General features: G+C 51.3%; 1 protein-coding gene across 4 annotated transcripts in view; it reads right to left on the bottom strand.

The window, feature by feature from the left end:
* Positions 814 to 26,113, bottom strand: part of SLC44A2 (solute carrier family 44 member 2) — a 34,136-nt gene continuing 8,836 nt past the window's right edge. Inside the window, exons 1-23 of one of the 4 annotated variants that reach the window (XM_021083791.1) lie at positions 15,872 to 16,124; positions 15,368 to 15,416; positions 13,566 to 13,639; positions 13,362 to 13,446; positions 12,377 to 12,461; positions 12,066 to 12,176; positions 11,666 to 11,726; positions 11,455 to 11,578; positions 11,248 to 11,331; positions 11,041 to 11,153; positions 7,687 to 7,818; positions 7,490 to 7,589; positions 7,317 to 7,409; positions 7,059 to 7,143; positions 5,950 to 6,212; positions 5,770 to 5,864; positions 5,019 to 5,122; positions 4,840 to 4,913; positions 4,678 to 4,748; positions 4,415 to 4,503; positions 3,008 to 3,092; positions 2,428 to 2,574; positions 1,418 to 2,122 (exon numbers count right to left, since the gene is read on the bottom strand). In XM_021083791.1, coding sequence (XP_020939450.1) covers positions 2,453 to 2,574; positions 3,008 to 3,092; positions 4,415 to 4,503; positions 4,678 to 4,748; positions 4,840 to 4,913; positions 5,019 to 5,122; positions 5,770 to 5,864; positions 5,950 to 6,212; positions 7,059 to 7,143; positions 7,317 to 7,409; positions 7,490 to 7,589; positions 7,687 to 7,818; positions 11,041 to 11,153; positions 11,248 to 11,331; positions 11,455 to 11,578; positions 11,666 to 11,726; positions 12,066 to 12,176; positions 12,377 to 12,461; positions 13,362 to 13,446; positions 13,566 to 13,639; positions 15,368 to 15,416; positions 15,872 to 15,908 — 2,136 coding nt within the window. In that variant the 5' untranslated portion in view covers positions 15,909 to 16,124 and the 3' untranslated portion in view covers positions 1,418 to 2,122; positions 2,428 to 2,452. Of the gene's footprint in view, positions 2,123 to 2,427; positions 2,575 to 3,007; positions 3,093 to 4,414; positions 4,504 to 4,677; positions 4,749 to 4,839; positions 4,914 to 5,018; positions 5,123 to 5,769; positions 5,865 to 5,949; positions 6,213 to 7,058; positions 7,144 to 7,316; positions 7,410 to 7,489; positions 7,590 to 7,686; positions 7,819 to 11,040; positions 11,154 to 11,247; positions 11,332 to 11,454; positions 11,579 to 11,665; positions 11,727 to 12,065; positions 12,177 to 12,376; positions 12,462 to 13,361; positions 13,447 to 13,565; positions 13,640 to 15,367; positions 15,417 to 15,871; positions 16,125 to 26,113 lie in introns of those variants that run through there. The other 3 variants (XM_003123210.4, XM_005654863.3, XM_021083792.1) reach the window with 3 other exon arrangements.

The following is a 26,113-nucleotide window of genomic DNA, read 5'->3' as shown; positions in this document are numbered from 1 at the left end:
TCCTTCTGCACAGAGACACAAAGAACCTGAACCTCAGTGAATCCAGACACAGGGAAATTCTGTGAGAAGTAGCAGCTGCAGCTGCAAGACATGAAATTCCACCCTGGAAAATAAAATGAGTGCATTGCTGAGTCCAGAGTGAACATCAGAAACTTAGACACCTAAGCAGAATGCCCTGTATTCACACATGTATGATCATTGTGGCTTAACCATGAGCTCTCTACCTGCCTCCTGTTCTTTATGTAGCTGCCAAAAAGGGATGTGGATAATGATCACAATTTGCTGTATCCTCAGGTTATCTTTATAAACAAATATGCAAATATAAACCATCATTATGAGATTAAAAAAAAAAAAAAAATTCCAGGGACATTCCAGGATGTACAGGGTGAGAAAGGCAGTTAACACAGTGGGGCCATGAGACAAGTGATAGACAGCTGGCACCAGGGGGCAGTGGCGAGCCTCCAGGCAGCAGGGCGGGGCAGCTCTGCAGGTCCCAAGCCACTAGATTAGACTGTGATTGATGCCCAGGTGCCTGGCCCAGGCTGGAGACAAAGGGGGCCTGGGGCACGTGTCTAGGCTGTGTGCTGAGGCAGTGGGCAGGTCAGTGCTGCCCTCTGGAGTCTAGGCATCAGGAGAAACCTCAGCTGCCTGCATGGTGGAATACGGATAGAGACAGGCCAACAGACAGAGGGCTTCCTGCTCTCCCTCCTTCCCCTGGGGAAAGTTGCTAGGGTTCAGAGGATCCCGGGGCTTTTGAAGCTGGGGTTCCTCCTACCAGCCTCCCACTCCCCCGACAAACACTCCAGGCCCAGGCTCTGTACAATAGGCACTTTATTAGTGGTTGGAATGCAGTTACATGTAGGGCTGTGAGGACAGCACAGGGAAGGGGGTGGCAGGCACAGGAGAAAGAAACCCTAGGCTGGGGTTTCTCCCTCTCTGGGATCCCGGATCCAGGGCCTTGGGAGATGGCGAAGGGGGAACCAGGACACCAGTTCCCCTGAGTTCAACAAATTTGGCAAAAGGATCCTCAAGGTGAGGTGACTGGGCAGAAGGGCCCCCCCCCCATTTGCCCAGGGCATCTGGCCCTATTCCCACCCCCCTTTCATCTGAAATTGTCCCTTGGGTGGATTCAGTTCTTTTCTCTCTCACAAAGAGAGCTGTGTCAATAACTGGCAGAGAAAGGAGAGAAATTCGGCCCAACCCCACCAGCCAGCCTGCCAGGCAGCCGGTTTCCATTAAGCTGCTGCTAGCCACCTCCTCCCTCCTGCCCCACACCAGCCTGCTCCCAGGCAACCTCCCCTGACAGCTTCCCTCCCCCTTCTCCCATCAACACAGCCTACTACTGTCTCCCCTGCCAGGAAACACCCCAACCTGGGTGCGCACACTCCCACCCCAGCCACACCCAAGGAGTGGACACGAGAAAGCAGAAAAGCATTCCTTAGCAGACCCATCTCAGTCGTGAAGACGGACAGAAAAAAAGCTAACAGATCCTTTAATGCACATCCAGGTTAAAAAAATATTAACGAAGAAATGCCTGGAGTGGCCGGTGGCCAGTTGTTCAGCCCTGGAGAAGGGTCCTGGCATTCTGGCCGGAGCAGACACAAAGTGAATGGTGGTAGCCTTGCTGTGGTCACCGCTTCTGCATACACAGATGCTGTCCTGTCCTAAAAGGGGGACAGGCGATGGAGGACAGCCCACAGAGGCCGGGTTCTCTCGCCTGCCAGCCATCAAGAAGCCTCGCTGCGCTTCTCATCCGGGCCAGGGGAGGCTGGAAAGACTCACTGTGCAGTCTTGGGGGGCTGCCCTGTGAAAACAGACTGGCCCTTGGTATAGGGATGGGATGCCCCCAATCCTCCAGCTTCCCAGAAATGGGTGGTGACTGGATGATGCGGGGCTGGAAGAGGGTGGCAGTGATAGGACTTCAGGTCAGCCCGATGGGCTAGGGATTCTGACCCACAGCTGCCGAGCACCCACTGTGAGACTTTCAGGGAGGTGGGGGGGCAGGGGCCGGGCCTTTAGGACTCAGCCGGCTTCCTGTTGGTCTTGTTCAAAAGCCTCTTGAGGGTGGGAGACATGAAGTAAGGCCTCTCCATCGAGCCATCGTTCCTCTCCAGGTCCTCCACTGCGGAGAGAGGCCCCAGAGCAGGTGGTATGAGGGAAGCCCAAGGGCAGGGGCCTTGTGGGGGGGAGACAGGGAGGGGACAGGGCAGGCAGGCAGGGGCCACAGAGAAGCCTTAGAGGGTTAGGAAGCAAGACACACTGGGACTGGAGGGGATGGACTGTAGTGGGATGGGAACAAGACACACACACACACACACACACACACACACACACACACACACACACACACACACACACGCTCCCCACTCCCAGGCCCAAAGCCCCGCATGCACCCCCAGTCTACAGGGAGGAAACGAGGAGGCCTGCCTGGCTCCCAAGCCAGCCTCCAGCTCTACTCCTCAACTTCGGCCCGCTTCCCCTCCTCCGCACTCCCCTTCAACAGGATGTCTCTCAGCTCGGGCGACATGAAGTAGGGTCGCTCCTGAGAGCCGTCATTCCTTTCCAGGTCCTCACCTGGGCTCCCCCCAGGAACCAGCAGGCGGGAAATGGGAGAGTCAGGAAGGGTGGGGGAAAGGAGGCAGGGAAGAACAGGGAAGCCAGCAGGCATGAGGAGAGGAAGAGAAAAGAGAGAAAACAAACACAAACAGACAGATGGAGAGACCAGAGTTAGTGGCAGCCACAGATCCCCCCGCCCCCCCCCCAACAAAGCCAGAAACTCCAAAGCTGAGGGCCCAGGGGCAGAGCGTCCCAGCTGCAGCCTGAACCAGGGGACAACAGAATGGAGCAGCTCTGAAACTCTGAGTGCAGGAGGGAGCCGAGGGGGTGCTGAGCCGGGGCCCCGGGGTGGGGGGTGCTGGGCAGGCAAATGTGCAGCCCCAGGGGAGGGAGATGGTCTGCCCAGAGTGGGGGAGGGAGTCGGGGTCCCGCCAAGTGAGGGGTCACTCACAGAAGCAGAGGAACAGCGTGTCCACACACATGCCGTAGACGCTGAAGAAGCCATGGGCAATCAGGTAGGAGCCAACGATTACCGTCTGGGCAAAGACAGATGAGCCATTTCCACTCCAGCTCTTACCTAGGGCAACCCACACCCACCACCACATCTCTCCCAGGCTGGGGTCATGCCATTTCCCTGCTGATGAGTCTCTGCTCTGAGGCCTCTGTACAATTCAACGCACATCCAGGGCAAGACAGGTTACTACCCACATCCCTACTAGACTGTCTGACTCACTCACTTATCACTATATTCCCAGCAATCTGGAGACTCGCAGGGCCGTGGGAGATACCTGATAAACACTGAGCAACTGAAGCGAGTGGACTTTAGAGATTAAATTAACTTGCCCAAAGTCACTCATCTTCAAACTAGCAAGGAGAGGAGGAAGATAAAGATCTAGGACACTGGGCCCCAAGGCCTGCCCTGATACTGCACGGCTCTTAGGGTGATGACATAACTCTGCCAAGGCCCTTATCGCCACCCCTCTCCACGTCACTCCCTCACACCAGCCAGAGTGATTGGCTCATTGTTCCTGGAATAGTCCTGCCTCAGCGCCTCCGTTCTTGTTCCCTCTGCCTGGATGTTGCCTGCATCTCCTTTAGACCTCAGATGTGACCCACCTCCACAGTGAAGCCCTCTGAACTCCCACACCTGCCCAAATCCTCCACCAGAAACAGTTGGTTCCCTGTAATTCTGCTCTGTGACACATATAAGTTTGCAATCATGCATCCACCCGCATCATTTTTTTTTTTTTTTTTAAAAACAAAGTGATACTGGAGTTCCTGCTGGGGTGCAACGGATCAGCAGCATCTCTGCAGCGCCAGGACACAGGTTTGATCCCCAGTCTGGCACAGTGGGTTAAAGGATCCAGTGTTGCTGCAGTTGTGGTGTAAGTTGCAACTGCGGCTTGGATCTGATCCCTGGCCCAGAAACTCCATAGGCCATGGGGTGGCCAAAAATTAAAAAACAAACAAAAAACCCCCAAAGTGATACTTTTTTTTTTTTTTTGGTTGTGTCTACAGCATGCAGAAGTTCCTAGGCCAGGGATTGAACCTGAGCCACACAGCCATACCAGCGACCTGAACCACAGCAGCGACAATGCCAGGTCCTTAACCTGCTGAGCCACCAGGGAACTCCTCACCCACATCATTATTGATTAACATCCTTTACTACTAAACTGTGAGGCCTTTAAAGGGAAGCCCTCCCACTTCATGCCTAGAACACAGTTGGTACTAAATAAGTGTTTGTGGCCTGAGTTAATCATCAATTCCCCACCTCCGACTCCCATGCACATCTGTCCAAAGGAGCCCAGGCAAGTCCCAACATCTTCTCCCCAACCTGTCTGTCACCAAAGGTTCGTACCAGTATAGGCACCCAGTAATAATTGAGGGGTGGTGCTGTGTCCTGCACGATCCTGATTCGGTGGGTGAAGAAGAAGAAAGCTAGGATCCCTGGAAAGAGGAAGGAAATCAAGATGGAGAAGGTTCTGGATAAAGAAGGGAGCACCCCCAAAAATACCCTAAGGAAGAGAACATATCACAGGAGATATGGGGGCCCAACAGCGGTTCTCAAGTGGCCCCCAACAGGCTCCCCACAACTGGGCAGGCTGGATGAGTAGCACTCACCCACGCTACCCACAATCAGAAGTTTGCCCAACAGGAAGAGGAAGTCGGTAACTTTGTCCAGGACAGCCACTCTGCAGGGGACAGTAAAGAGGCAGGCGTGAATGCTGGCTCAGGGCCACAGGGGAGGAGAGAGGAGGCCAGAAGAATGGTGTTTTCCCTGACCTGATGATGTTTCTCATGAGCAGGAAGAAGGCGTTTCTGGCCGAGGTGCAGAAGTTGGTGCCGTAGATGGCAATCTGGAGGGAAGTGGGAGGGATGGATCAGGCCCTTCGGGTGGGGCATGAGGGCTTCTCCACCCCACAGGATCTCGTGGGTTAGTTCCTGATCCCAAGCCTACTCACCATGATGTAGGCATTCCTGTTGAGGAATTTGATGAATTTCTCCAGGCACCAGAAGCAACATTTGAGACAGGTCATGAGGAATTTTGCAAACTTGTTCTCCGCAGCTGGTAGTGGAAGGGATGCAGAGGTGAGCGGAGACCCCACTTGCCCTGGTAGAACCCCACCCCCATCCCCCCAGTTACTCTCACTTGCCACAGTCTAGGACCCTTAGAGCCCACCTTCTCAAAGAGTTGGAGAGAGGAAATTTGGTCCAGGACCCCCGGGGTCCTGTCCCACACACTAGTAGGAACCGACCTGGGCCAGGATCCTCAGCCCCGCCCCCAAAGAGGCGCATTCAGCGCAACCCCAAGACAGGAATCCATGAGGAACTGCAATGCTACTCTTGCCCCGCCTCCCAGGCAGAAGCCAATCCTTGAGGCCTCCTTAGCCCCACCCCAAAGTACAACTAATCCCAGCCCAACCCTCTCTTGAGTAACCAATGGTGGCCCTGGCCTCTTGTTCCTGCCCTCTCAACAGTAAAAAACTCGGCCCAATGGGCTCTCCCAGTCACTCCTCCATCGCAGGAACCAATCACTCAAGCCTGGGAGGGGGGCCTCCTGTCGTCCCCCCCATATACCCCGCCCATGCAGAAACCAATCACTGTCCCTGTCACCTCAGCCCTACCCCCACACAAGAACCAATCCCAATCTGCCCCTTTGTCACCACCCTCCCTTCCCCAGTAGGAGCCATGCCAACCACCCCTGGACCATACCTTTCAGACGCTGATCCAAGTACTCAAGCATCACTCGGATGATCTGCACGATGGCCAGAAGAAGCGAGCCAAAGGCCAGCGAGCCTGTGTGATACCTTTGGGCCAAGGGGCTGGTCAGTGGCCAGGGTAGGCCTCTTCCACTCCATCTTACCCCTACCCCCTGCCCACCTGGGGCCCCACCTGAGCGCCCGTCCGAAGGCAGAGAAGAGCGGGAAGGCTGGCAGGTCATCTGGCTTCTTCAGAGCCCAGTAGTAGGAAGCGAAGGCCCCAGCTAGTGTGACCTGGCCCAGTGCCAGCACAAAGTTGGCCAGCCAGAAGAACATGAAGGCATTGAAGATCTGCAGGCCCAGCAGGGCCCGGTGGTAAGTAGACTCACCACCGTAGAAGGCGAACTGACAGTGGGCACCAGGGCACAGGTGGAATTCACTGGAGGAGGAGAAGTTCTGTGGGAGGGACACAGAGCCTAGTCACATCATAGGGGCTAGGGGTTCAGGTTGGGCTTTGGGCATCAGGTCTGGGTCAGGCAGACAACAGGGTTGGGCAGGTATCATGGGAATCAGAGTTAATCAAGGGGTTGGGGAGTTCCCATTGCGGCGCAGTGGAAACAAATTCGACTAAGAACCATGAGGTTGTGGGTTCAATCCCTGGCCTCGCTCAGTAGGTTAAGGATCCAGTGTTGCGGTGGGTTGTGGTATAGGTTGCAGACTTGGTTCGGATCTGATGTTGTGGTTGTGGCGTAGGCTGGCTGATTAGACCCCTAGCCTGGAAACCTCCATATGCCGTGGATGTAGCCTTAAAAAAGACAAAAAAAAAAAAAAGTTAATCAAGGGATTGGGGGTTTAGAATAGGGGCTTGCAAAAGGGGTTCCGGAAGCAAGGTTAGGGATCACTGACTCAATGGGCATCAGTGAAGTGAGACAGGTATTTGGGGAATCAATACAACAGCCAGGGGGACAGATCGCAAGTGGCAGAGATCAGTATAAGTACAACAGAGGGTAGGTTAGGGGCTTGTGAAAGGCAAGGTAGGGGTTCTAGAAGCAAGAGCTGGCTAACGCTGGGTTAAGAGAAAGGTGCTGGGAGTGGGGGACCCAGGAAATGAAGTCAAGGGAGAGAAAGGTGAGTGGTTCAACACTTGGGATGGGGGTGAGGGGAGCGGCTGCCGGGCTGGAGCTCTTCCCTTCCATGCCCCCCACATCCAGCACAGAGCATACAGCAGGTGCCAAATGTTTGTTCAATGGTCCCCAAGTGGGGCTGCTGGGAAACAGCTACCCACCACCTCTGGACACCCACCTCAGGGTTGCAGGTTTTCCCAACAGCTTGGCAGTCAGTGTCGCTAAAGATCTTATAGACGGCTTCATTGGAAGTAGACAGGAAGCTGGAGACTCGTTAAGGAAACCAAGGTCTGGAATTAGGGACCCCATGGGCTCCTGGAGAAGAATCCATCCCCTCACCAGGTTCTGGCCTTGCTCCCTGGCTGCAGGTCACCTCCAGGCACGTTTGGCACTTAGCCACTCCTGGGGTCAGAGATCCAGGTTTGATGGTGGATACATAGCAGTGCTAGCCCAGTAAGCGATGCAAAGGCACAGCAGGAGGAAAGTGACCAGTGGGTACAGCATGGAGCACATCACATATCCCACAGCCCTGAGAGAAAAAGAGAAAGACATCAAGGTCTGAGCAGCCCTGGGACCACTCCAGCCTGACCCCAGAACCCTGGCACCCACCTGCTGGCTTCTTTGATGAGTGCAATGGCGATGAGAATTCTCTTGCGTAGAAAGATGAGCAGCAAGATGATGATAACCTCAAGGATGCTCAGAATTATCACTGTGGGAGGCAGAGGGTGACCGAGTCTGCCATCTGCCTGGGCTCTCCACTCCCACCCAGGTGTCACCGGGGACAGGAGGGGGCAACTGGGACTCACTGAAGGCCATCCAGGTCTGCCGCAAATGCAGGTACACACGGAGATCTGTCTGGAAGCCAAGGTCCACCAGGGAGATGTCGGAGCCAGCCTCACCACGCAGTCGAGAGTATTCCATGTAGCAGTGAAATATTCCTGCACAGGGAACCACCGTGCTATGATGGATTGCAGCCCACCAGCTGCACCCCCAACACTGCAAAGCAGGTCCAACAATGCTCACTTAACAGAAATAAAAACCCAAGGCTGGGAGTTCCCTTGTGGTGCACCAGGTTAAAGATCCAGAGTTGTCACTGCAGTGGCTCAGGTCACTGCTGTGACACAGGTTCCATTCCTGGCCTGGCAATTTCCACATGCTGTGGACACACCAGAAAAACCCAAGGCAGAGAGGGGCTGCCGTCGCTTGCTGCTGCCTCAGGGGCTTTGTACTTGCTCTTCCTGCTGTCTGGTTCATTCTCTCCCCAGCTGGACCCCTCATAATCTCTAGTCTCTGCTCAGATGTCACCCTCTCATGAGACCTTCTAGAATCCCTTCCTCTATTTAGGATCATACCCTCTCATACTCCACTTTCTTTTATTTTTTTCTTTTTTGGCCACATCTGTGGCATGTGGAAGTTCCTAGGCCAGGGATCAAACCCATGCCACAGCAGCAACCTGAGCCATGGCAGTGGCAACATCAGCTCTTTACACTGTAGAGCCACCAGGGAACTCCACACTCCAATTTTTTGTCCTCCTTCACCACCTTGACAACCTAGAGCTTTTCTGGTTAGTGTCTTGTCCATCTTGCCCAGGAATATAATTGCCACGAGAGAAAAGATTTGTCATGTTTTATTCACTGCTGTAAGCCCAGGACCTAGAAAACTGCCCAGGATACAGCAGTCACTCAGTACATGATAAATGAATGAATGAATGAATGAATAGGTGTCAGGATACTGTGTGGCCTGAGGCTTTCCTGACCCCTTTGCCACCTTGTACCAATGAATCATGGGTGGGGAGGGAGGGCTTGGGACTAACATCCAGTGGGATAGCATTAGAGCATTTCGGCATTCTCCTTAGCTCTCTGTAGAGGAAAACAGTAAAGCAAAGATAAAGTACAAAAAAACTAGGAGTTCCCTGGTGGCCTAGTGGTTAAAGATTGTGCATTGTCACCACTGCGGCATGGGTTAGATCTCTGGCTTGGGAACTTCTGGATGCCCTAGGTGCCACCAAAAAAAAAAAAAAAAAAAAAAGAGCTAGTCTGAGTTCCTGTCGTGGTGCAGTGGAAATGAATCTGACTAGGAACCATGAGGTTGCAGGTTCGATCCCTGGCCTTGCTCAGTGGGTTAAGGATCTGGTGTTGCCATGAGCTGTGGTGTAGGTCAAAGACTTGGCTTGGATCCCACGTTGCTGTGGCTCTGGCATAGGCTGGAAGCTACAGCTCCGATTAGACCTCTAGCCTGGGAATCTCCATATGCCTCGGGTACGACCCTAAAAAACAAACAAACAAAAAAGCTAGTTGGAGCTCCTGTTGTGGCGCAGCGGAAATGAATCCGACTAGGAACCATGAGGTTGCAGGTTTGATCCCTGGCCTCGCTCAGTGGGTTAAGGATCTGGCGTTGCTGTGGCTGTGACGTAGGCCAGTGGCTACAGTTCCAATTCGACCCCTAGCTTGGGAACCTCCATATGCCTAAAAAGAAAGAAAGAAAAAGTCACTTAAACTGCCAGGACCCAGAAACCACTGTTACCATGACTATTTTAACATCTGTGTCCCCAGATTGGGTTGCAGATGCATCATCTTTCCTCCTGGAAAGTTGAAAAGAATAAACAGAATATGAAGTACTGCCTCTGGGTTCCACGGGCCTCAGATCTACAGGGCCCTCCTGCATCTCATCTGCACACTTTTTCTCATTAAACCTTCTAACTAGTAAATATTAATTATCCCCATTTTATAGAGGAGGAAATTGAGGCATGGGAGGTTGAGTCGCTTGCCCAAGGTCACAAAGCAAAGGCTTGGCAGAGGCGGCATGTGGACCCTGGGCTTTCTGGTACCAGAGAGCCTGTGTCCTTCATCACTGTGCTAAATGGTCTACTTGAGAATGCCTTTGTGTCAATGAAATGCAGATCCGCCCTGTTTCAATTTATTTTCTTTGTCTGTGCCCATAGTGCATGGAAGGTCCACACCACAGCAGTAACCAGAACCACATCAGTGACAATGCCGGATCCTTAACCCCCTGAGCCATGGAAGACTATGATTTAACCCCTCCCACACAGATGAGTCCTGAGATTGTTTTCAAGCATCTGCTTTCATAAGCAATGCTGAAATGAACATCTTCGCAAATATGCCAATTAAAAGATGGAGGATGTCTGGGAATTCCCTGGTGGCTCAGTGGGATGAGGATCTGGCATTTGTCACTACTGTACTATGACCAGTTCCATCTCTGGCTTGGGAACTTCCCCATGTCACAGGTGCTAAAAAAAAAAAGATGGAAGTTGTCTGATGGCTCAGATTTTTTATTTTATTTTTTTTTCATCTGTTCCCATGACATACAGAAATTCCTGAGCCAGGGATCGAATCCATGCCACAGCAGTGACAAGCTAGGTCCTTAACCCACTGTGCCACCAGGGAACTCCCAAGAGAAGATCTTTTTTTTTTTTCCTTTTTTTAGGGCTGCACTTGCGGCATATGGAGTTTCTCAGACTAGGGGTCCAATTGGAGCTACAGCTGCTGGCCTACACCACAGCCACAGCAATACAGGATCTGAGCTGCATCTGCAACACTCACCACAGCTCACAACAACATCAGATCCTTAAGCCATAGAGCGAAGCCAGGGACTGAACCTGCAACCTCATGGTTCCTAATCAGATTCATTTCCACTGCACCACAACAGGAACTCCCGAAGATCATTTTTTTTTTCCTTTTTACAGCTTCAGGCCTAGAGTGTTGCTGCAGACATAGCAACACTCTATCTGAGCCACAACTGTGACCTATAACAGTAGCCTATGGCAACTGAGATCCTTAACCCACATTCTCATGGATACTAGTTGGATTCTGTTTTTTCTTTCCTTTTTTCTTTTTTTACTGCTGCACCTGTGGCATGAGTATCACAGCAGTGTCAGATTCAAGCCTCGTCTTCGACCTACACCACAGCTCATGGCAACACCGGATCCATTAACCCACTGAGCGAGGCCAGGGATTGAACCTGCATCCTCATGGACACTAGTCAGATTCTTAACCCACTGAGCCACAGCAGGAACTCCCCGCCCATCCATTCTAAATGTAATAGTTTGCACAGAAGAGTCTTGATGGGCCACCAACAGCTCAAAGGGCATGAGCATTTTGCAGGCTGGGGGGAGAGGAGGATGCAGGGAGGAAGAGACGCACCGTAGCCCAGGACCAGAATCACCATGACGATCATCACCCAGACCATAATGCCAGCCAAGAAGCGGAGCAGGATGATGAACAGGAGGCTCAGGACCATGGCGATGACCAGGCCTCTGGGGGATTAAAATGGGGGCATGAGCAGACCCAATCCCCTTGCCAGTCTCAGCCAGGGCAGCCCGGGGAGGGGTACCATCTTTCTCAACTTACATGATAATCCAGTACCAGGAGACTGTGTAATCTTCGAATATCCGCATGGCCAGATGCCGGGCCTCCAGGATTCCGTTGGCTTTTCTGGGAGGAGGCAGACAGGGCTTAGGTCAGATTTCCCCCTCCCTAATTGGACCAGCCCCAGGGGATGCCCGGTCCCACCCAGGAAAATGTGATGCCAGCGTGGTGGTGGGTTATGGTCCTCACTTGGCGCCTTCCACCAGGTCGGTGATGTTTTTCCGAAAGCCATGGCCATCTTCGTAGCTGGTTTCGTTGCCCACCATGAGGACCCCTTTGTGGGCATGGATGGCTGGGAAACATCGTTGGACCACTGCAGGAAACAGGGGATGGGACCAGTCAGGCTGAGCCCCTGAAACCTCCCCAAGCCTCTTCTGAGCTCATGGGACCTCAGACTCACAGGGTTTGCTGGGGATGAGGACGGCCGGGCAGTCACCATCACGAAGCACCTCAGTCACAGCCTGTCAAGGGACAAGGAGAGGTTAATCCTGCCAGTCAGCACTCTGCCTGCCCCTGTTGGGCTATCCACTTACCTTATTTTATTTATTTATTTATTTTTAAAGGGCCGCACCGGTGGCATACAGAAGGTCCCAGACTAGGGTTTGAATCGGAGCTCCAGCTGCCAGCCTACACCACAGCCACAGCCACACCAGATCTGAGCCTTGTCTGTGACCCACACCACAGCTCACAGCAATGCTGGATCCTTAACCCACTGAGCGAAACCAGGGGTCAAACCCACATCCTCATGGATACTAGTGGGATTCGTTACCACTGAGTGACAATGGGAACTCCCCGCTTACCTTGTTCTGCTTGAAGCCAGGCACACAGAACTGCTTGTAGTACTCAAATTCCTGGGTTCCATGAGCTTTCAGGTAGGTGAGGTAACGGTTGGGGCATTTCTCCACGCAGATCTTGGCAGGGGTGGTGGTGACAGGAGGCAGTGGTTGGCTGGGTCCAGAACAGACACCTGATCCCCTTTCAGGACAGAGGTCCCACGCCCATCCCCTTATTCACCAGGGAGAGAGAAAGGGCTGGGAAAGAAGCTGCCACTAAAGGGGAAAAGGACTTGATGAGGAAGGGACAGAAAAGAGGCAGAGTGGGGACAAGTTACCTGTGGGGTGGGACACTGGAATTCCAGCAGGACTAGGGGGCTGGCACACTTCACAATGTTGAAATAAAACAAGTAGGATTTGTTCCTGGGGTTGGAGAAGGGAGATGGAAACTGTCAAGGCTTCTCTACCAGCCTATTTAGAATGTGTTAAAACGATAATAATAATAACAGCAGCAGCAACAACAACAATAATAACAGCAGCAGCAACTCCATGCCATGTGCTATTCTGAGCACTGGATATGTATTGGCTTGTCTAACCATCACAACAGCCCTATGAAGACAGGACTGGCATGATCCCCATTTCAGAGATGAGGAAAATGAGGCCCAGAGAGGTTGAGACACTCTCTTGCCATAGGCACAGCCAGGGACTGGAGCAGCCTAGACTGAACTTGATCTTTTACCTCACCTTCATCACCACCTGACGTCAGATCTGAGACTGTCTCCTCTCTGTCTCTCCCCTGATATATGGGCCACCAGAGGACAAGACTTTGAATGTATCATTTAGTGCTATGTCCCCAAGGCCTGGAACAGAGGCTGGGGATAATAGGAGTTGTTGTTTATTTTGTTTGTTTGTTTTTTTAAGGGCTACAGGTGTGGCATAGGGAGGGTCCTAAGCTAGGGGTCTAATTGGAGTTAACTGCCAGCCTACAGCACAGCCACAGAAATGAAGGATCTGAGCTACGTCTGGGCCCTATACCACACCTCATGGCAACGCTGGATCCTTAACCCACTGGGTGAAGCCAGGGATTGAACCTGCGTCTTCATGATTACTAGTCAGATCCTTTACCACTGAGCCACAACAGGAACTCCATTAGTCGGGTTCTTAACCCACTGAACCACAATAGCAACTCTAATGGGAGTTTTATAAGTACTTGTTGACTAGTGGGTGGATGGAGGTGAGAGAAGCCTAGAACCTTCTCCTCAGTGTTGATGAAGCTCTCCCACTCCCCCCCAGCCCCAGCAGGCTCTAAGAAACCAGACTCACGCATTTTTCGTGCCCTTCTGCCCGCAGAACTCGCCTCGGCTATCAGTGGGGTAGATCACCTTTCGAGGGTCTCCATGGGTCCAAGCTGCAGGGGGATCCAGGGAGGCTGAGGAGCTGCCACCCCTTAGCACCAGCCCCCTTGTGCCCCAGCTGTGGCTTGCCCTCTCACCCCGGGACCCTAATCCCATCCCTTCCTCTGCTCACCTATGATGCCCACAGCTACGTAGCCCACGATGGCCAGGAGGAGGAACACACAGCAAATGACATCTGTGCAGCCCCTAGGGATTGAAAGACCAGTGTGGGAATATTGGTGTGCTGGGTATCATGGATACCTTCCAAACATACCCACATCCACGTGTTATTTGTTTTCTCTTTCTTCTTCTTCTTCTCCTTTTTTTTTTTTTTTTTTTTTTTTGGCTCTTTAGGGCCTCATCCACAGCATATGGAGGTTCCCAGGCTAGGGGGTGAATCAGAGCTGTAGTCACTGGCCTATGCCACAGCTCACAGCAATGCCGGATCCTTAACTCACTGAACAAGGCCAGGGATTGAACCTGCATCCTCATGGATACCAGTCAGATTCGTTTCCACTGAGCCACAACAGGAACTCACCTTGGCATATAGAGTTCCTGGGCCAGGGATCAGATCTGAGCCGCAATTATGACCTATGCCACAGCTGCAGCAACACCAGATCTTTTAACCTGCTGTGCCGGGCCAGGGATCAAACCTGCATCCCAGTGCTCCAGAAACACCGCTGACTCTGTTGTGCTCTGGCAGGAACTCCCTATACGTTATTTGAACACATGTTCCCAAGTGGTGCTAATGCTGTGCCAAAGGGCACATGCATTTTAAATATCAGTACCTTTCACTTCTACACTATTTACAATAGCCAAGATACGGAAGCAACCTAAGTGCCCATTCACAGAAGAATGGATAAAAATGTGGTGTATATTGGTACAACGGAATATTACTCAGCCATAAAAAAGAATGCAGTTTTGCCATTTGCAGCAACATGGAACGGACTTGGAGGATACTATGCTAAGTGAAATAAAAACAAATAACATATGCTTTCACTTACATGTGGAATCTAAAAAGCAAAACAGATGAACCAACAAAACAAAACAGAAATGACTCATAGATGGAGAGAACAAACTGGCAGTTGCCAGAGGGGAGGTAGGTGGGGGATGGACCTGAAAATAATATATTGTATATTAATATAATTTGATTTAAAAAACAAAATATAAATTTTAATGCCTAATGTTACACTGTCCTCAAAGCAGGTTGAATGTTCAGTTCAGGTTTCTTTCTTTTCTTTTCTTTTGTCATTTTCTGGCCGTTCTTGCAGCATATGGAGGTTCCCAGGCTAGGGGTCAAGTCAGAGCTGTAGCTGCTGGTCTACACCACAGCAACAGCAACACAGGATCCTAGCTGCATACCTGTGTCCTCATGGATGTTAGTCAGATATATTTCCACCGAGCCACGACGGGAACGCCTCAGCTTTCTTTTGATTGAGTGCCTATTTCCCTACATCCGTACCAGCATTACATATTTATTTATTTAATTTATTTTTGGCCTAACCCCTGGCATATGGAAGTTCTGGGGCCAGGACCCATTGCACCACAGTGGGAAATCTTCAATCTTTTTAAGCTCTGCCAATCTGCGATGGGGAAATTCTATTTGGTTACTGTTTTAAATTACATCCCTTTATTTTCCAGTGAGTTTGAGCATTTCACCGTAATTCTATTGTCTATAGTGTTTCTTGTTCTATAAATGACCTGCTCCAGACCTTTGCCTGAATTCATTTGTAAAGACTCTTTGTATATTAAGGAAATTTTAAAAAGTCGTTCTTTTATCGGTCTTTTATCTTTAAGTTCTTTTATCATTAAGCTGCAAATATTTATCACCAGTTTGTTGGAGAACAGAGGTGGGGGGTGTGTATGTGTAAAGAAAGAGGGGTGGAGGCAGTGTTAGTAGAGACCCCTCCCCTTCCAGGAACCCAGAGCTCTTACCTGTGGTAAATGGGTCCTTTGAAGGTGGGGTCATACTTCTGTGGTGTTCCTGAAAATCAGCAAGATTGAGCTGGGTGGTCTAAGATGGGGCCGGGAGACTACCCTTCCCCAGGTGTCCCTAAGGGAGTCTTTGGCCGAGGGGGATATAAGATTCAGAGATCCTGAAGATGTTCTCTGAAAAGCCCACCATCATCTGGTGGCCACTCACTGGGAGTGGACTGGAAAAGAGGCCACCAGCAAGCCGGGTAGAGGGAAGGGTCCGAGGTGAGACCTGGAGATGGTTTCCACAGGAGTCCTGGGGAGGAGGCTGTGAGGGCGGGCCCTTCGCAAGAGGGAGTTCGGAGAGAACTCCAGGAGAGCACTGGGGTGAGGGGTGCTGGCAGATAATGATGGAGGTGGGGCGTATAGGCCGAGATCTGCAATTCTGCTACCCCCCGATCCCGGGTCCTCCCGCTGCCCCCTCCAGCTTGCCAGGCCCAGGTGCAGTACCGGGGCGCTGCCTACCGTGCTTCCCGTAGTAATGCTGTCGCTCGCCCCCCATCCCTACCGGCGGCGCCCAGCCCGGACGGCCACCCGCTTGCTCCCGATCCCCCTCTGCCCCCGGGTCCGGACGTGCGGGCGTCCGGAGGGAGGGACCGAGGGGCTGACTGGAGACGGCTCCTCCCAGCCAAGAGCCGGGCGGGGCGACCCAAACCGGTCAGACCGGCCCCAGCTGAGCTGCGGCCTCAGGACGGACAGGACTGCGGATCGGAGGGAGGGAGCTGAGTGCCCGGCGGGGCTGCAGCTGCTCCCGCCACTCACCCGCCGCCCGAATTAGCCCTCCCCGCCCCCCCCGCCCCGCCCCCACTCAGGGGACACTGTGGCTTCACCCCAGGGCTGGGCTCGCCACCAGCCTCCCGCCCCAGCCCCACTCCAGGCGACACTGCCTAGAACACTTCTCCATCCTGGAAGGAGCCTAATAATGGTTCCATTCTCCAGGTATGGAAACTGAGGCACAGGAAAGTAAAGCTCTAGCAAGGCATCGCCAAAATGGTAGATGGCTGACCCCTAAGAGCCAATTATATACAAAGCTGTATGACTGGGGCACTTTGTTGTGAAACAGAAATTAAAGAAACACTGTAAATCAACTATACTTTAATAAAAAATTGGGAAAAAAAAAAAAAAACCCAGCCAATTATAGAGCATTGGGGCTGAAAACTCTCCAACCTGTATTTTTTTTTTTTTCAACTAAATGCCAGGAGTTCTCTGGTGACCAAGTGGTTAAGGGACCCCTGTTTTCACTGCTGTGGCACAGGTTCCACCCCTGGCCCAAAACTTCTGCATGCCCTGCGCATGGCCAAAAATTAAAAAAAAAAAAAAAAAAAAAAAAAAAAAAGTGAAAAGTAAATGCCAACAGTTAAATATTGGGATAGCCCCATATAAAAATCCACATTGCTGTCACTGGAAAACTGCTGCCAAATTAGGACTAAAAGCCCCATGCTCACATCCCAGCCTGGCATTGCCCCAAGCCTGTCCTTTTGTGACCCCCCTCCCCCAAGGCTATACACCTCAGCTCACTCACCATCCTTGCATACTCTCAAAAGTTGATAGTCTTGAAGCCCCTGGTTTTTCGTTTTTGTTTTTTGTCTTTTTAGGGACACACCCTTGGCATAGGAGGTTCCAAGGCTAGGGGTCTAATCGGAGCTGTAGCGGCAAGCCCACCACACAGCCACAGCACCATGGGATCTTAGCCTCATCTGCAAACTACACCACAGCTCACGACATCTCAGGATCCTTAACCCACTGAGCAAGGCCAGGGCTCAAACCTGTGTCCTCATGGTTACGAGTCAAATTTGTTTCCATTGAGCTACGATGGGAACTCACTTGTTTTTTGGTTTTTTTGGTTGCACCCTTGGCATGAGGAAGTTTCTGGGCCATGGATGGAACCCGTACCACAGCAGTGACTGGAGCCACTGTGGTGGCAATGCCAGGTACTTAACCCACTGTGCCACAAGGGAACTCCTGAAGCCACTGTTTCAAAGATCAGTATTTAAGGAGCACCTACTGTGTACAGTAGCAAATGGGAGACCCAGTCTTGTGGGTCTGTTCTCGGGTACCTGACTTCCTACTGAAAGGCCCTGAATTCAAATGCTCCTGCCCCATCCAAACCAGAAGATACTCAAGGCCAGTGCCTTGCCTTCCCTTATGGGGCTAAAGTATAAAACTAAAACAAGTCAAAGACCAGGCATGGGATACCAGGAGGTATAGAGTTGCATGGATGTATTGTCAATGTAGGAGTATTCAACGGGGTATACAGTAGGTATAAGGGTACTACCAGCATGGGACACATAGTCTACATGAAGGTATACAATTAGGGATGTTTATTTTATTTTATTTTTCTTGCTTTTTAGGGCTACACCCTTGACATATAGAGGTTCCCAAGCTAGTGGTCCAATTGGAGTTACAGCTGCCAGCCTACACCACAGCCATAGCAACTGCCAGATCTGAGCCACATCTGCAACCTACACTGCAGCTCACCTCAACTCCAGATCCTTAACCCACTGAGCGAGGCCAGGGATCCAACCTCAACCTCGTGGTTCCTAGTCAGATTCATTTCTGCTGTGCCATGACAGGATCTCCTCCCAACTACGGATGTTTAATCAGTGTGGGGTATAAAGTAGGGGTAGTGGTATACAGCTGGTGGGAGGTATACAGCCAGTGTGGAGTTGTACAGCTTGTGTGGTCTCCCAATTGGCCTAGGGTCCTAGGGTGCCCAGTTGGCTGGTCATACTCCCTTACAACAATCATCCACCCCTACAATGGCTGTATACTCCCTTTTTAAAAATTTATTTAATTTTTTAAAAATTAAAGTATGGTGGATTTACAATGTTGTGCCAATGGTGTATACTCCCCTGAGCATGTGCCAGTTTTTCTTTTTTTTTTTTTTCTTTTTAGGGCTGAACTTGTGGCATATGGAAGTTCCCAGGCTAGGGGTGGAATTGGAGCTATAGCCACAGCCACAGCAATGCCAGATCTGAGCCACATCTGTGACCTACACTGCAGCTTTTGGCAATGCCAGCTACTTAACCCACTGAACGAGGCCAGGGATCAAACCAGCACCCTCATGGATACTAGTCGGGTTCTTAACCTACTGAGCCACAGTGGGAACTCCTGCTAATTCAAACTGCATCTCCCAAAAACCCTTGGAGCCAGTTGTAGTTTACAGTACAATCAACTGTACTGGCATTTGTTGACTGGCAAAAGTTGACGTGGCATTTATCACTCGGTGTGGGGGTGTCTTTGGCAGAAATAGGTATCCAGTGTGGAGCACAGAGCCAGTGTGTGGGTATACAGTTGGTGCTCAATAGTTGCATCTGCTGCCTCAGCGTCAGGCACCCCTGAGACTGGGACTCTGTTCACCCACTCAGCTTGTCCCTAGAGAAATGTCACCTCCCCCACAGTGGCTTTTAGCTGTGGAGGCCCCACCTGCCCCCTGGTCCACAGGCTTTAGCAAACAGGCGAGGCCCAAGGCTCCAAGCCATGTCCTTGGTTGACCAGGCCTCCCAAAGTTAGCCTTGCAGTTCCAGAGTTCCCTGCCAGCCCAAAGGCCGGCTGGTCCCACCCTGTACAAGCAGTGTCCAGCCACAGCCTCTCCTCTTCCCAGATACATTAGGTCCCTTGGGGACACTTCTGCAGACTCGGGCCTTCAACCACCAGCTCCACCCTGAATAGGGTCCCTGGGGAGGGTCTTGACCCTGAGCTGCACACCCCTGTGACATTTGCCCCCTTGGCACCTCACATGGGGTTCTCATGGGCGCCTCCCACTCAGCATGGCCACAAGCTTCCCTGACTCAGAAATGGAAGCTCTGGAGTTCCTGTTATGGCTCAGCGGGTAACAAAACTGACTAGCATCCATGAGGACATGGGTTCGATGCCTGGCCTCGCTCAGTGGGCCAAAGGATCTGGCGTTGCTGTGGCTGTGATGTAGGCTGGCAGCTGCAGTTCCGATTCGGCCCCTAGCCTGGGAACCTCCATATGCCACAGGTGCAGCCCTAAAAAGCAAAAAAAAAAAAAAAAAAAAAAGGCAGGCAGTTTTGTCCTCCTGAGTGATCAGGCAGGAAAGCTGGGATACCTCTCTTTTCACTTCACATCAGCTTTGCCTTCAGAATCTACGGAGAATCCAACTGCTTCTCACCCCCTCCTCCAACCCCACCCTTGTCACAGAGCTGTCATCTCCTGTCTGGACAGTGCTTCTACCTTGGTCTCTCAGCTCCCACCCTTGTCCCCCACAGTCTGTTCCCACTGCAGGGGCCAGAGGAGCCTGTGGACACCAGTCAGGGCACGTCCCTCCTCTGCCCTGAACCCTCCATGGCTCCTGCCTCACTCTGAGGAAAGCCCAAGTCCTCCCTGTAGCCCATAAGGCCCTGTCGGCTCTGCCCTGTCCCCTCCCTGCCTTCCCCTCCTTCCACTCACTCCTTTCTTTGCTCTTTTCTGGCCTCACTGCCTCCTGGTTATATTACAAACTCACCAAGCAGGGTTAATCTTAGGACCTTTGCAATGGCTGTTCCCTCTCCCTAGAAAACTCTTCCCCAAGATGTCCATGGAAGTTCCTGGGCTAGGGGTCAAATTGGAGCTGTAGCTGCCTGCCTACCCCACAACCACAGCAACAGTGGATTCAAGCCACATCTGTGACCTATGCTTCAGCTTGCGGCATTGCCAGATCCTTAACCTACTGAGTGAGGCCAGAGATCAAACCCGCATTCTCAAGGAGAGTATGTTGGGTTCTTAACCTGCTGAGCCACAATGGAAACTCCACCTTTATCCATCTTGTCTGAAATAGTGCCTTTTCCGCAGCGGGAACAAATCAGACTAGGAACCATGAGGTTGTGGGTTCAATCCCTGGTCTAGCTCAGCAGGTTAAGGATTCGGCATTGCCATGAGCAGTGGTATAAGTCGCAGACACAGCTCGGATCCTGTGTTGCTGTGGCTGTGGTATAGGCCAGTGGCTACAGCTCCAATTAGACCCTTAGCCTGGGAACCTCCATATGCCGTGGGTGCACCCCTAAAAAGACAAAAGACAAATTAATTAATTAAGTAAAATAAAATAGTGCCCTTCCCCCCTCTATCCTGTTACCCCATTTTTTATTGTTGTTTCTTTTCACCTGACACATCACTCATTTACATATTGATTGTTCATTGTCTGCTCTCATGCCTGTTTGCTCCACAAAGGCAGGGATTTATGTTTGTTTTGTTCATAACTTTGTCCCCCACACCCAGCATAGCACCTCACATCAAATGGGCCCTCATCAGGAATTGTTAGAGGAATAACCACAATATAAAATCCATGTATACGTAGCTAAGACTGAAAATAAAAAGGCAGCTTTGGGTTTTCCAGGTGCACGTATTTAAAACATTAATTTGGTGCACGTATTTAAAACATTAATTTGTGAATTTTATCCATGTAAGAATTTAACACATGATAGATATGGAATTCCCAATTGGCAGAGAAAGGATAAATCAGTCAGTAGCCTTGACTGGAAGAAAATAAACTCTACCCCAACACATAGCAAACCAGCGGTAATGAACCCGACCGGGATCCAGAGGATGTGGGTTCCATCCCTGGCCTTGTGCAGTGGGCTAAGGATCCGGTGTTGCTGTGAGCTGTGCTGTAGTTTGCAGACATAGCTTGGATCTGGCATTGCTGTGGTGTAGGCTGGAAGCCGCAGCTCCAATTTGACCCCTAGCCCAGGACTCTCCACATGCCGTGAGTGCAGCCCTAAAAAGGCAACCCCGGAGTTCCCGTCCTGGCGCAGTGGTTAACGAATCCGACTGGGAACCATGAAGTTGCGGGTTCGATCCCTGGCCTTGCTCAGTGGGTTAAGGATCTGGTGTTGCCGTGAGCTGTGGTGTAAGTCGCAGACGGGGCTCGGATCCCGCGTTGCTGTGGCTCTGGTGTAGGCCGGTGGCTACAGCTCCAATTCGACCCCTAGCCTGGAAACCTCCATATGCCGCAGGAGCGGCCCTAGAAATGGCAAAAAGCCAAAAAAAAAGAAAAAAAAAAAAAAGACAACCCCCCCCCAAAAACCAATAAAAACCCCATAGCAAACAAAATTCCACATGGATTCATCATCTAAATACATAAAACTCGGAGTTCTCATCATGGCACAGTGGAAACAAATCCAACTAGGAGCCGTGAGGTTGAGGGTTCGATCCCTGGCCTCGCTCCGTGGGTTAAGGATCTGGCATTCCCATGAGCTATGGTGTAGGTCGCAAATGCGGCTCGGATCCCATGCTGCTGTGGCTGTGGCATAGGCTGGCAGCCGTAGCTTTGATTGGCCCTCTAGCCTGTAACCTCTATATGTTGCAGGTAGGGCCCTAAAAAGCAATAAATAAATAGATTATATATATATATATATATATATATACATAGAACTCAAAACTGGAGTTCCCTGGTGGCCTAGTGGTTAAAGGTCTGGTGTTGCTGCTGTGGCTTGGGTCACTGCTGTGGCTCAGGTTTGACCCCTGGCCCAAGAACTTCTGCAGGCCGTGGGTGTGGCAAAAAAAAAAAAAAAAAAAAAAAAAAACATCAAACCTATAACAAATAGAAGGGAAAACAGGAGAGCATATTTCCACCATCTGACATCAGGTGAGACTAGTAAGGTGGATGGAAGAGGGGGAAGGGAACTTTCTTTTTTTTTTTTTTTTTGTCTTTTTGCTATTTCTTGGGCCGCTCCCACAGCATATGGAGGTTCCCAGGCTAGGGGTCGAATCGGAGCCATAGCCACCGGCCTATGCCAAAGCCACAGCAACGCGGGATCCAAGCCATGTCTGCAACCTACACCACAGCTCACGGCAATGCCGGATCCTTAACCCACTGAGCAAGGCCAGGGATTGAACCCGCAACCTCATTGTTCCCAGTCAGATTCGTTAACCACTGCGCCACGTCAGGAACTCCCACCAGAACTTTCTTGAGTCAACCAAATGGCAGCCAGACTGGCAGAGAGGGAACAGTCAGAAAAGAAGGGCTGGTGCTAACCAAGGAGTATCTTTCAGACACCTACTTGGGGCCCTTTACCATGCAGGTGGTCCTATAAACAACCCATTTTCCAGTGGAGGAAACAGAAACCCAGGGAGGGGAAGTGGCTTCGCCAGTCACCTAGCAACAAGTGGTCAGTCCCTACTCCAGCTTTTTTTTTTCATAGCTGCATCCTCGGCATATGGAAGTTCCCAGACTAGGGGTCGAATCAGAGCTGCAGCTGCCAGCCTACACCACAGCCACAGCAATGCCAAGTCTGAGCCCCATCTGTGATCTACACCATAGCTTATGGCAACACTGGATCCTTAACCACTGAGTGTGGCCAAGGATCAAACCCGCATCCTCATGGACACTATGTCAGGTTCTTAACCTACTGAGCCACAATGAGAATGCCCTATGTCAGCTTTGATGGGTGAATGGCAGTCACTGAAGGTGTTTGAACATACTGAGGCCTGGGTGGGGAGGGGACGGCACATGGGGAAGTCTCAGACAGCTCTCAGGGAGATCAGTGGGACAGGTGGGCCATGGCCTGGCTGTGTGAAGGAGTTATTCCTGTGTAAGATGGACTAAAGATGCAGAGAGAGGCACTTGGCGGGCCTTGGCTCAGGGCCTTGTCCTGTGGGCTGCTTAGAAAATGTAACAGGGAATATTGGTACTGTCATCTGATGGGTTCCATTAGCTCTCATTTTAACATTACTCAAGTGCGGACAGAGGGAGGGGCAAGGTGAATACTAATGGTTTGATAATTAAGCCTGATTCAAAGCTCACAGGAAGGAAACTTGCTTAATCTCTGCAACAATGCTGCAAAATAAATAAGAACAGTAGAATGCCCCAGTGCCACCATATTACTGACCGATTTACTGTGTGCCAGGCACCCTTCCCTCTTTTTTTTTTTAATAGCCGCACCTGCAGCATATGGAAGCTCCCAAGCTAGGGGTCCAGTTGGAGCTATAGCTGTTGGCCTACACCACCGCCACAGCAACATCAGATCTGAGCTGCATCTGCAACCTACACCACAGCTCACAGCAACACCAGATCCTTAACTCACTGAGCGAGGCCAGGGATCGAACCTGAAACCTCATGGTTCCTAGCCAGATTTGTTTCTGCTGTGGCACAACAGGAACTCCACGGACATCTTTTTTTTTTTTTTTTTTTTTGTCTTTTTGCTATTTCTTTGGGCCGCTCCCGCGGCACATGGAGGTTCCCAGGCTAGGGGTCGAATTGGAGCTGTAGCCACCGGCCTACGCCAGAGCCACAGCAACTCGGGATCCGAGCCGTGTCTGCAACCTACACCACAGCTCATGGCAACGCCGGATCCTTAACCCACTGAGCAAGGCCAGGGATCGAACCCGAAACCTCATGGTTCCTAGTCGGATTTGTTAACCACTGCGCCATGACAGGAACTCCTCCACGGACATCTTTGAGGGACCCATTATTCTGCCTACCACAGTGTCTTTGGTTTGTTTGTTTTTTGGCCATGCCCGTGGCACCTGGAAATTGCTGGGCCAAGGATCGAATCCAAACCATAGCAGCAACTTTGGCCACTGCAGTGACAACACTGGATCCTTAACCTGCTATGCCACAGGAGAACTCCTCTACTACAGTGTCTTAACCAACCAGGGGCTGGCAAACTTTCTGTCCCACATGGGGCAAATCCATACACCATGTTGAGCTCCCTTGTGACACAGTAGGGTTAAGGATTCAGCTTTGTCACTGTAGTGTCTCAGGTCACTGCTGTGGTGTGGGTTTAATCCCTTGCCCCAAAACTTCCGCATGCTGCCGGTGCAGCCAAAAATAAATAAATAAAGTTTGCTTGGCACACAGCCATGCTCCTTCATTTTCTTATTGTCTTTGGGTGCTTGCTTTCATGTTGTCTCTTGTCTATGACAGACTCAAGTAGCAGTAATAGAACTGATGGGAAAATATCAACTCTTCAGCCCTTTACAGAAGTTTGCTGCCCCCGGTCTATAGGCCATGAACCAACAGGTGTTGAGCTCCAGTCTGTGCCAGCATGTTTCATGTGCTCTGCTTATAACAACCAAGAGTCTGGCATTCCCAGAAATACAGGTGGGGAAATTGACAAGCCCGTTCCCTGTCCAGGCTGCAGTTTTCCTGTGTGGAGAATGGAACTCATACTTGTACTTCCTGGTAGGTGTGACCAGGGCTTGTTGCTCAAAAAGCTCTTAGCACAGGTCTGGGGTACAAGTCTTCAAGAAACACTAACCAGGAACATGATATCATTTGACAGAAGGGGCAAACTGAGGCTGCATGCTCAGACCACACAGCTGGTGAGGAATGAAACTGTGAATCAAACCAAGGTCCCCCTGGCTCAACCCAGGCCCTTTGGGGGCAGATACTGGGAGAGGCAGAGCGACACTGGTGGGGGAGAAGGCATGGGAAAGTTGGGCTATTAGACCAGGCACAGGGGAGGAGAGGTGGCCATTGGGTGCCAGCCTCATTGGGCCTGATGGCCAACCCATCCAGTTCAGTGGGTGCAGGAGATAAGTGAATAGGTACAGGCTGACCAGTCACGATGCTCTTGCCAGGACATCAAGTGCCACACAGCCCCTACAGCTTCTGGATACTGGCCAAGTCCCCAAGTGGCCCAAGGCCTCGCCCACGCAGCCAGGCTGGCTCACTCCTGCCTTCCCAGAAATCTGTGCCCAGGGAATGGGCATCCCAGTTACCCAGACCCTTGCTCTTGGACAGAAAGTTTGGGGACAGCATCTGGGTGGAAAGCTAGAAGTAATTCTACTGGTCACTATGATGGGAGCAAAAGATAAAGCATCTACTGTGTGCTGAGCACCAAAGCAAACATTTCCTTCCAGGAACTCATTTAACCTTTATTATTATTTTTTGTTTTTACGGACACACCTGCAGTATATGGAAGTTCCCAGCCCAGGAGCTGGATCAGACCTGCAGCTGCCAGCCTATGCCACAGCCATAGCAACCCGAGCCACATCTGCAGCCTACACTGCAGCTCACGGCAACACCAGATCCTTAAACCACTGAATGAGGCCAGGGATCAAACCCCCATCCTCATGGATACTAGTTGGGTTCTTAATCTGCTGAGCCACAAGAGGAACTCCCAGAAACCCTTTTTTTTTTTTTCTTTTTTTTTGCAACCCATAGAGTCCAGGGGGTGCCTGTGAGCCCCTCAGTCAGGCCAGGTCCCTCCTCTGCTCATTTAATCTTTACAAGGAGGCTCCGAGGGGGAGGCTCCGAGGGCAGATGGCACAGTGAAGAAACAGAGGCACAGAAATGCTTCCTGACTTGTCTGAAATCATACAGCCAGCAGGAACTGGGATTTTGAACTCTGTTCTCAACACCAGGCTCTTTTTTTTTTTTTTTCTTTTTGCCTTTTCTAGGGCCGCTCCCGCAGCATGGAGGTTCCCAGGCTAGGGGCCTAATCGGAGCCATAGCCACCGGCCTACACCAGAGCCATAGCAACTCGGGATCCAAGCTGCGTCTGCGACCTACACACAGCTCAGGGCAACGCCAGATCCTTAACCCACTGAGCAAGACCAGGGATTGAACCCTCAACTTTATGGTTCCTAGTCGGATTCGTTAACCACTGAGCCACGACGGGAACTCCGACACCATGCTCTTAAACTGTGTGCTTGGTCAATAACTCTGATTACCTAGGCATTGACTGTAGACAGCTCTCAACCAAGTGCTAAATCCCCATGAGTTCACTGAACCTCAAGGCAGTTCTGAGAGGGAGCTGATAC

Source organism: Sus scrofa, chromosome 2 (assembly GCF_000003025.6).
Source record: "Sus scrofa isolate TJ Tabasco breed Duroc chromosome 2, Sscrofa11.1, whole genome shotgun sequence".
In the NCBI taxonomy this organism is placed as follows: domain Eukaryota; kingdom Metazoa; phylum Chordata; class Mammalia; order Artiodactyla; family Suidae; genus Sus; species Sus scrofa.
This window is presented reverse-complemented; position numbering and strand designations above follow the sequence as displayed.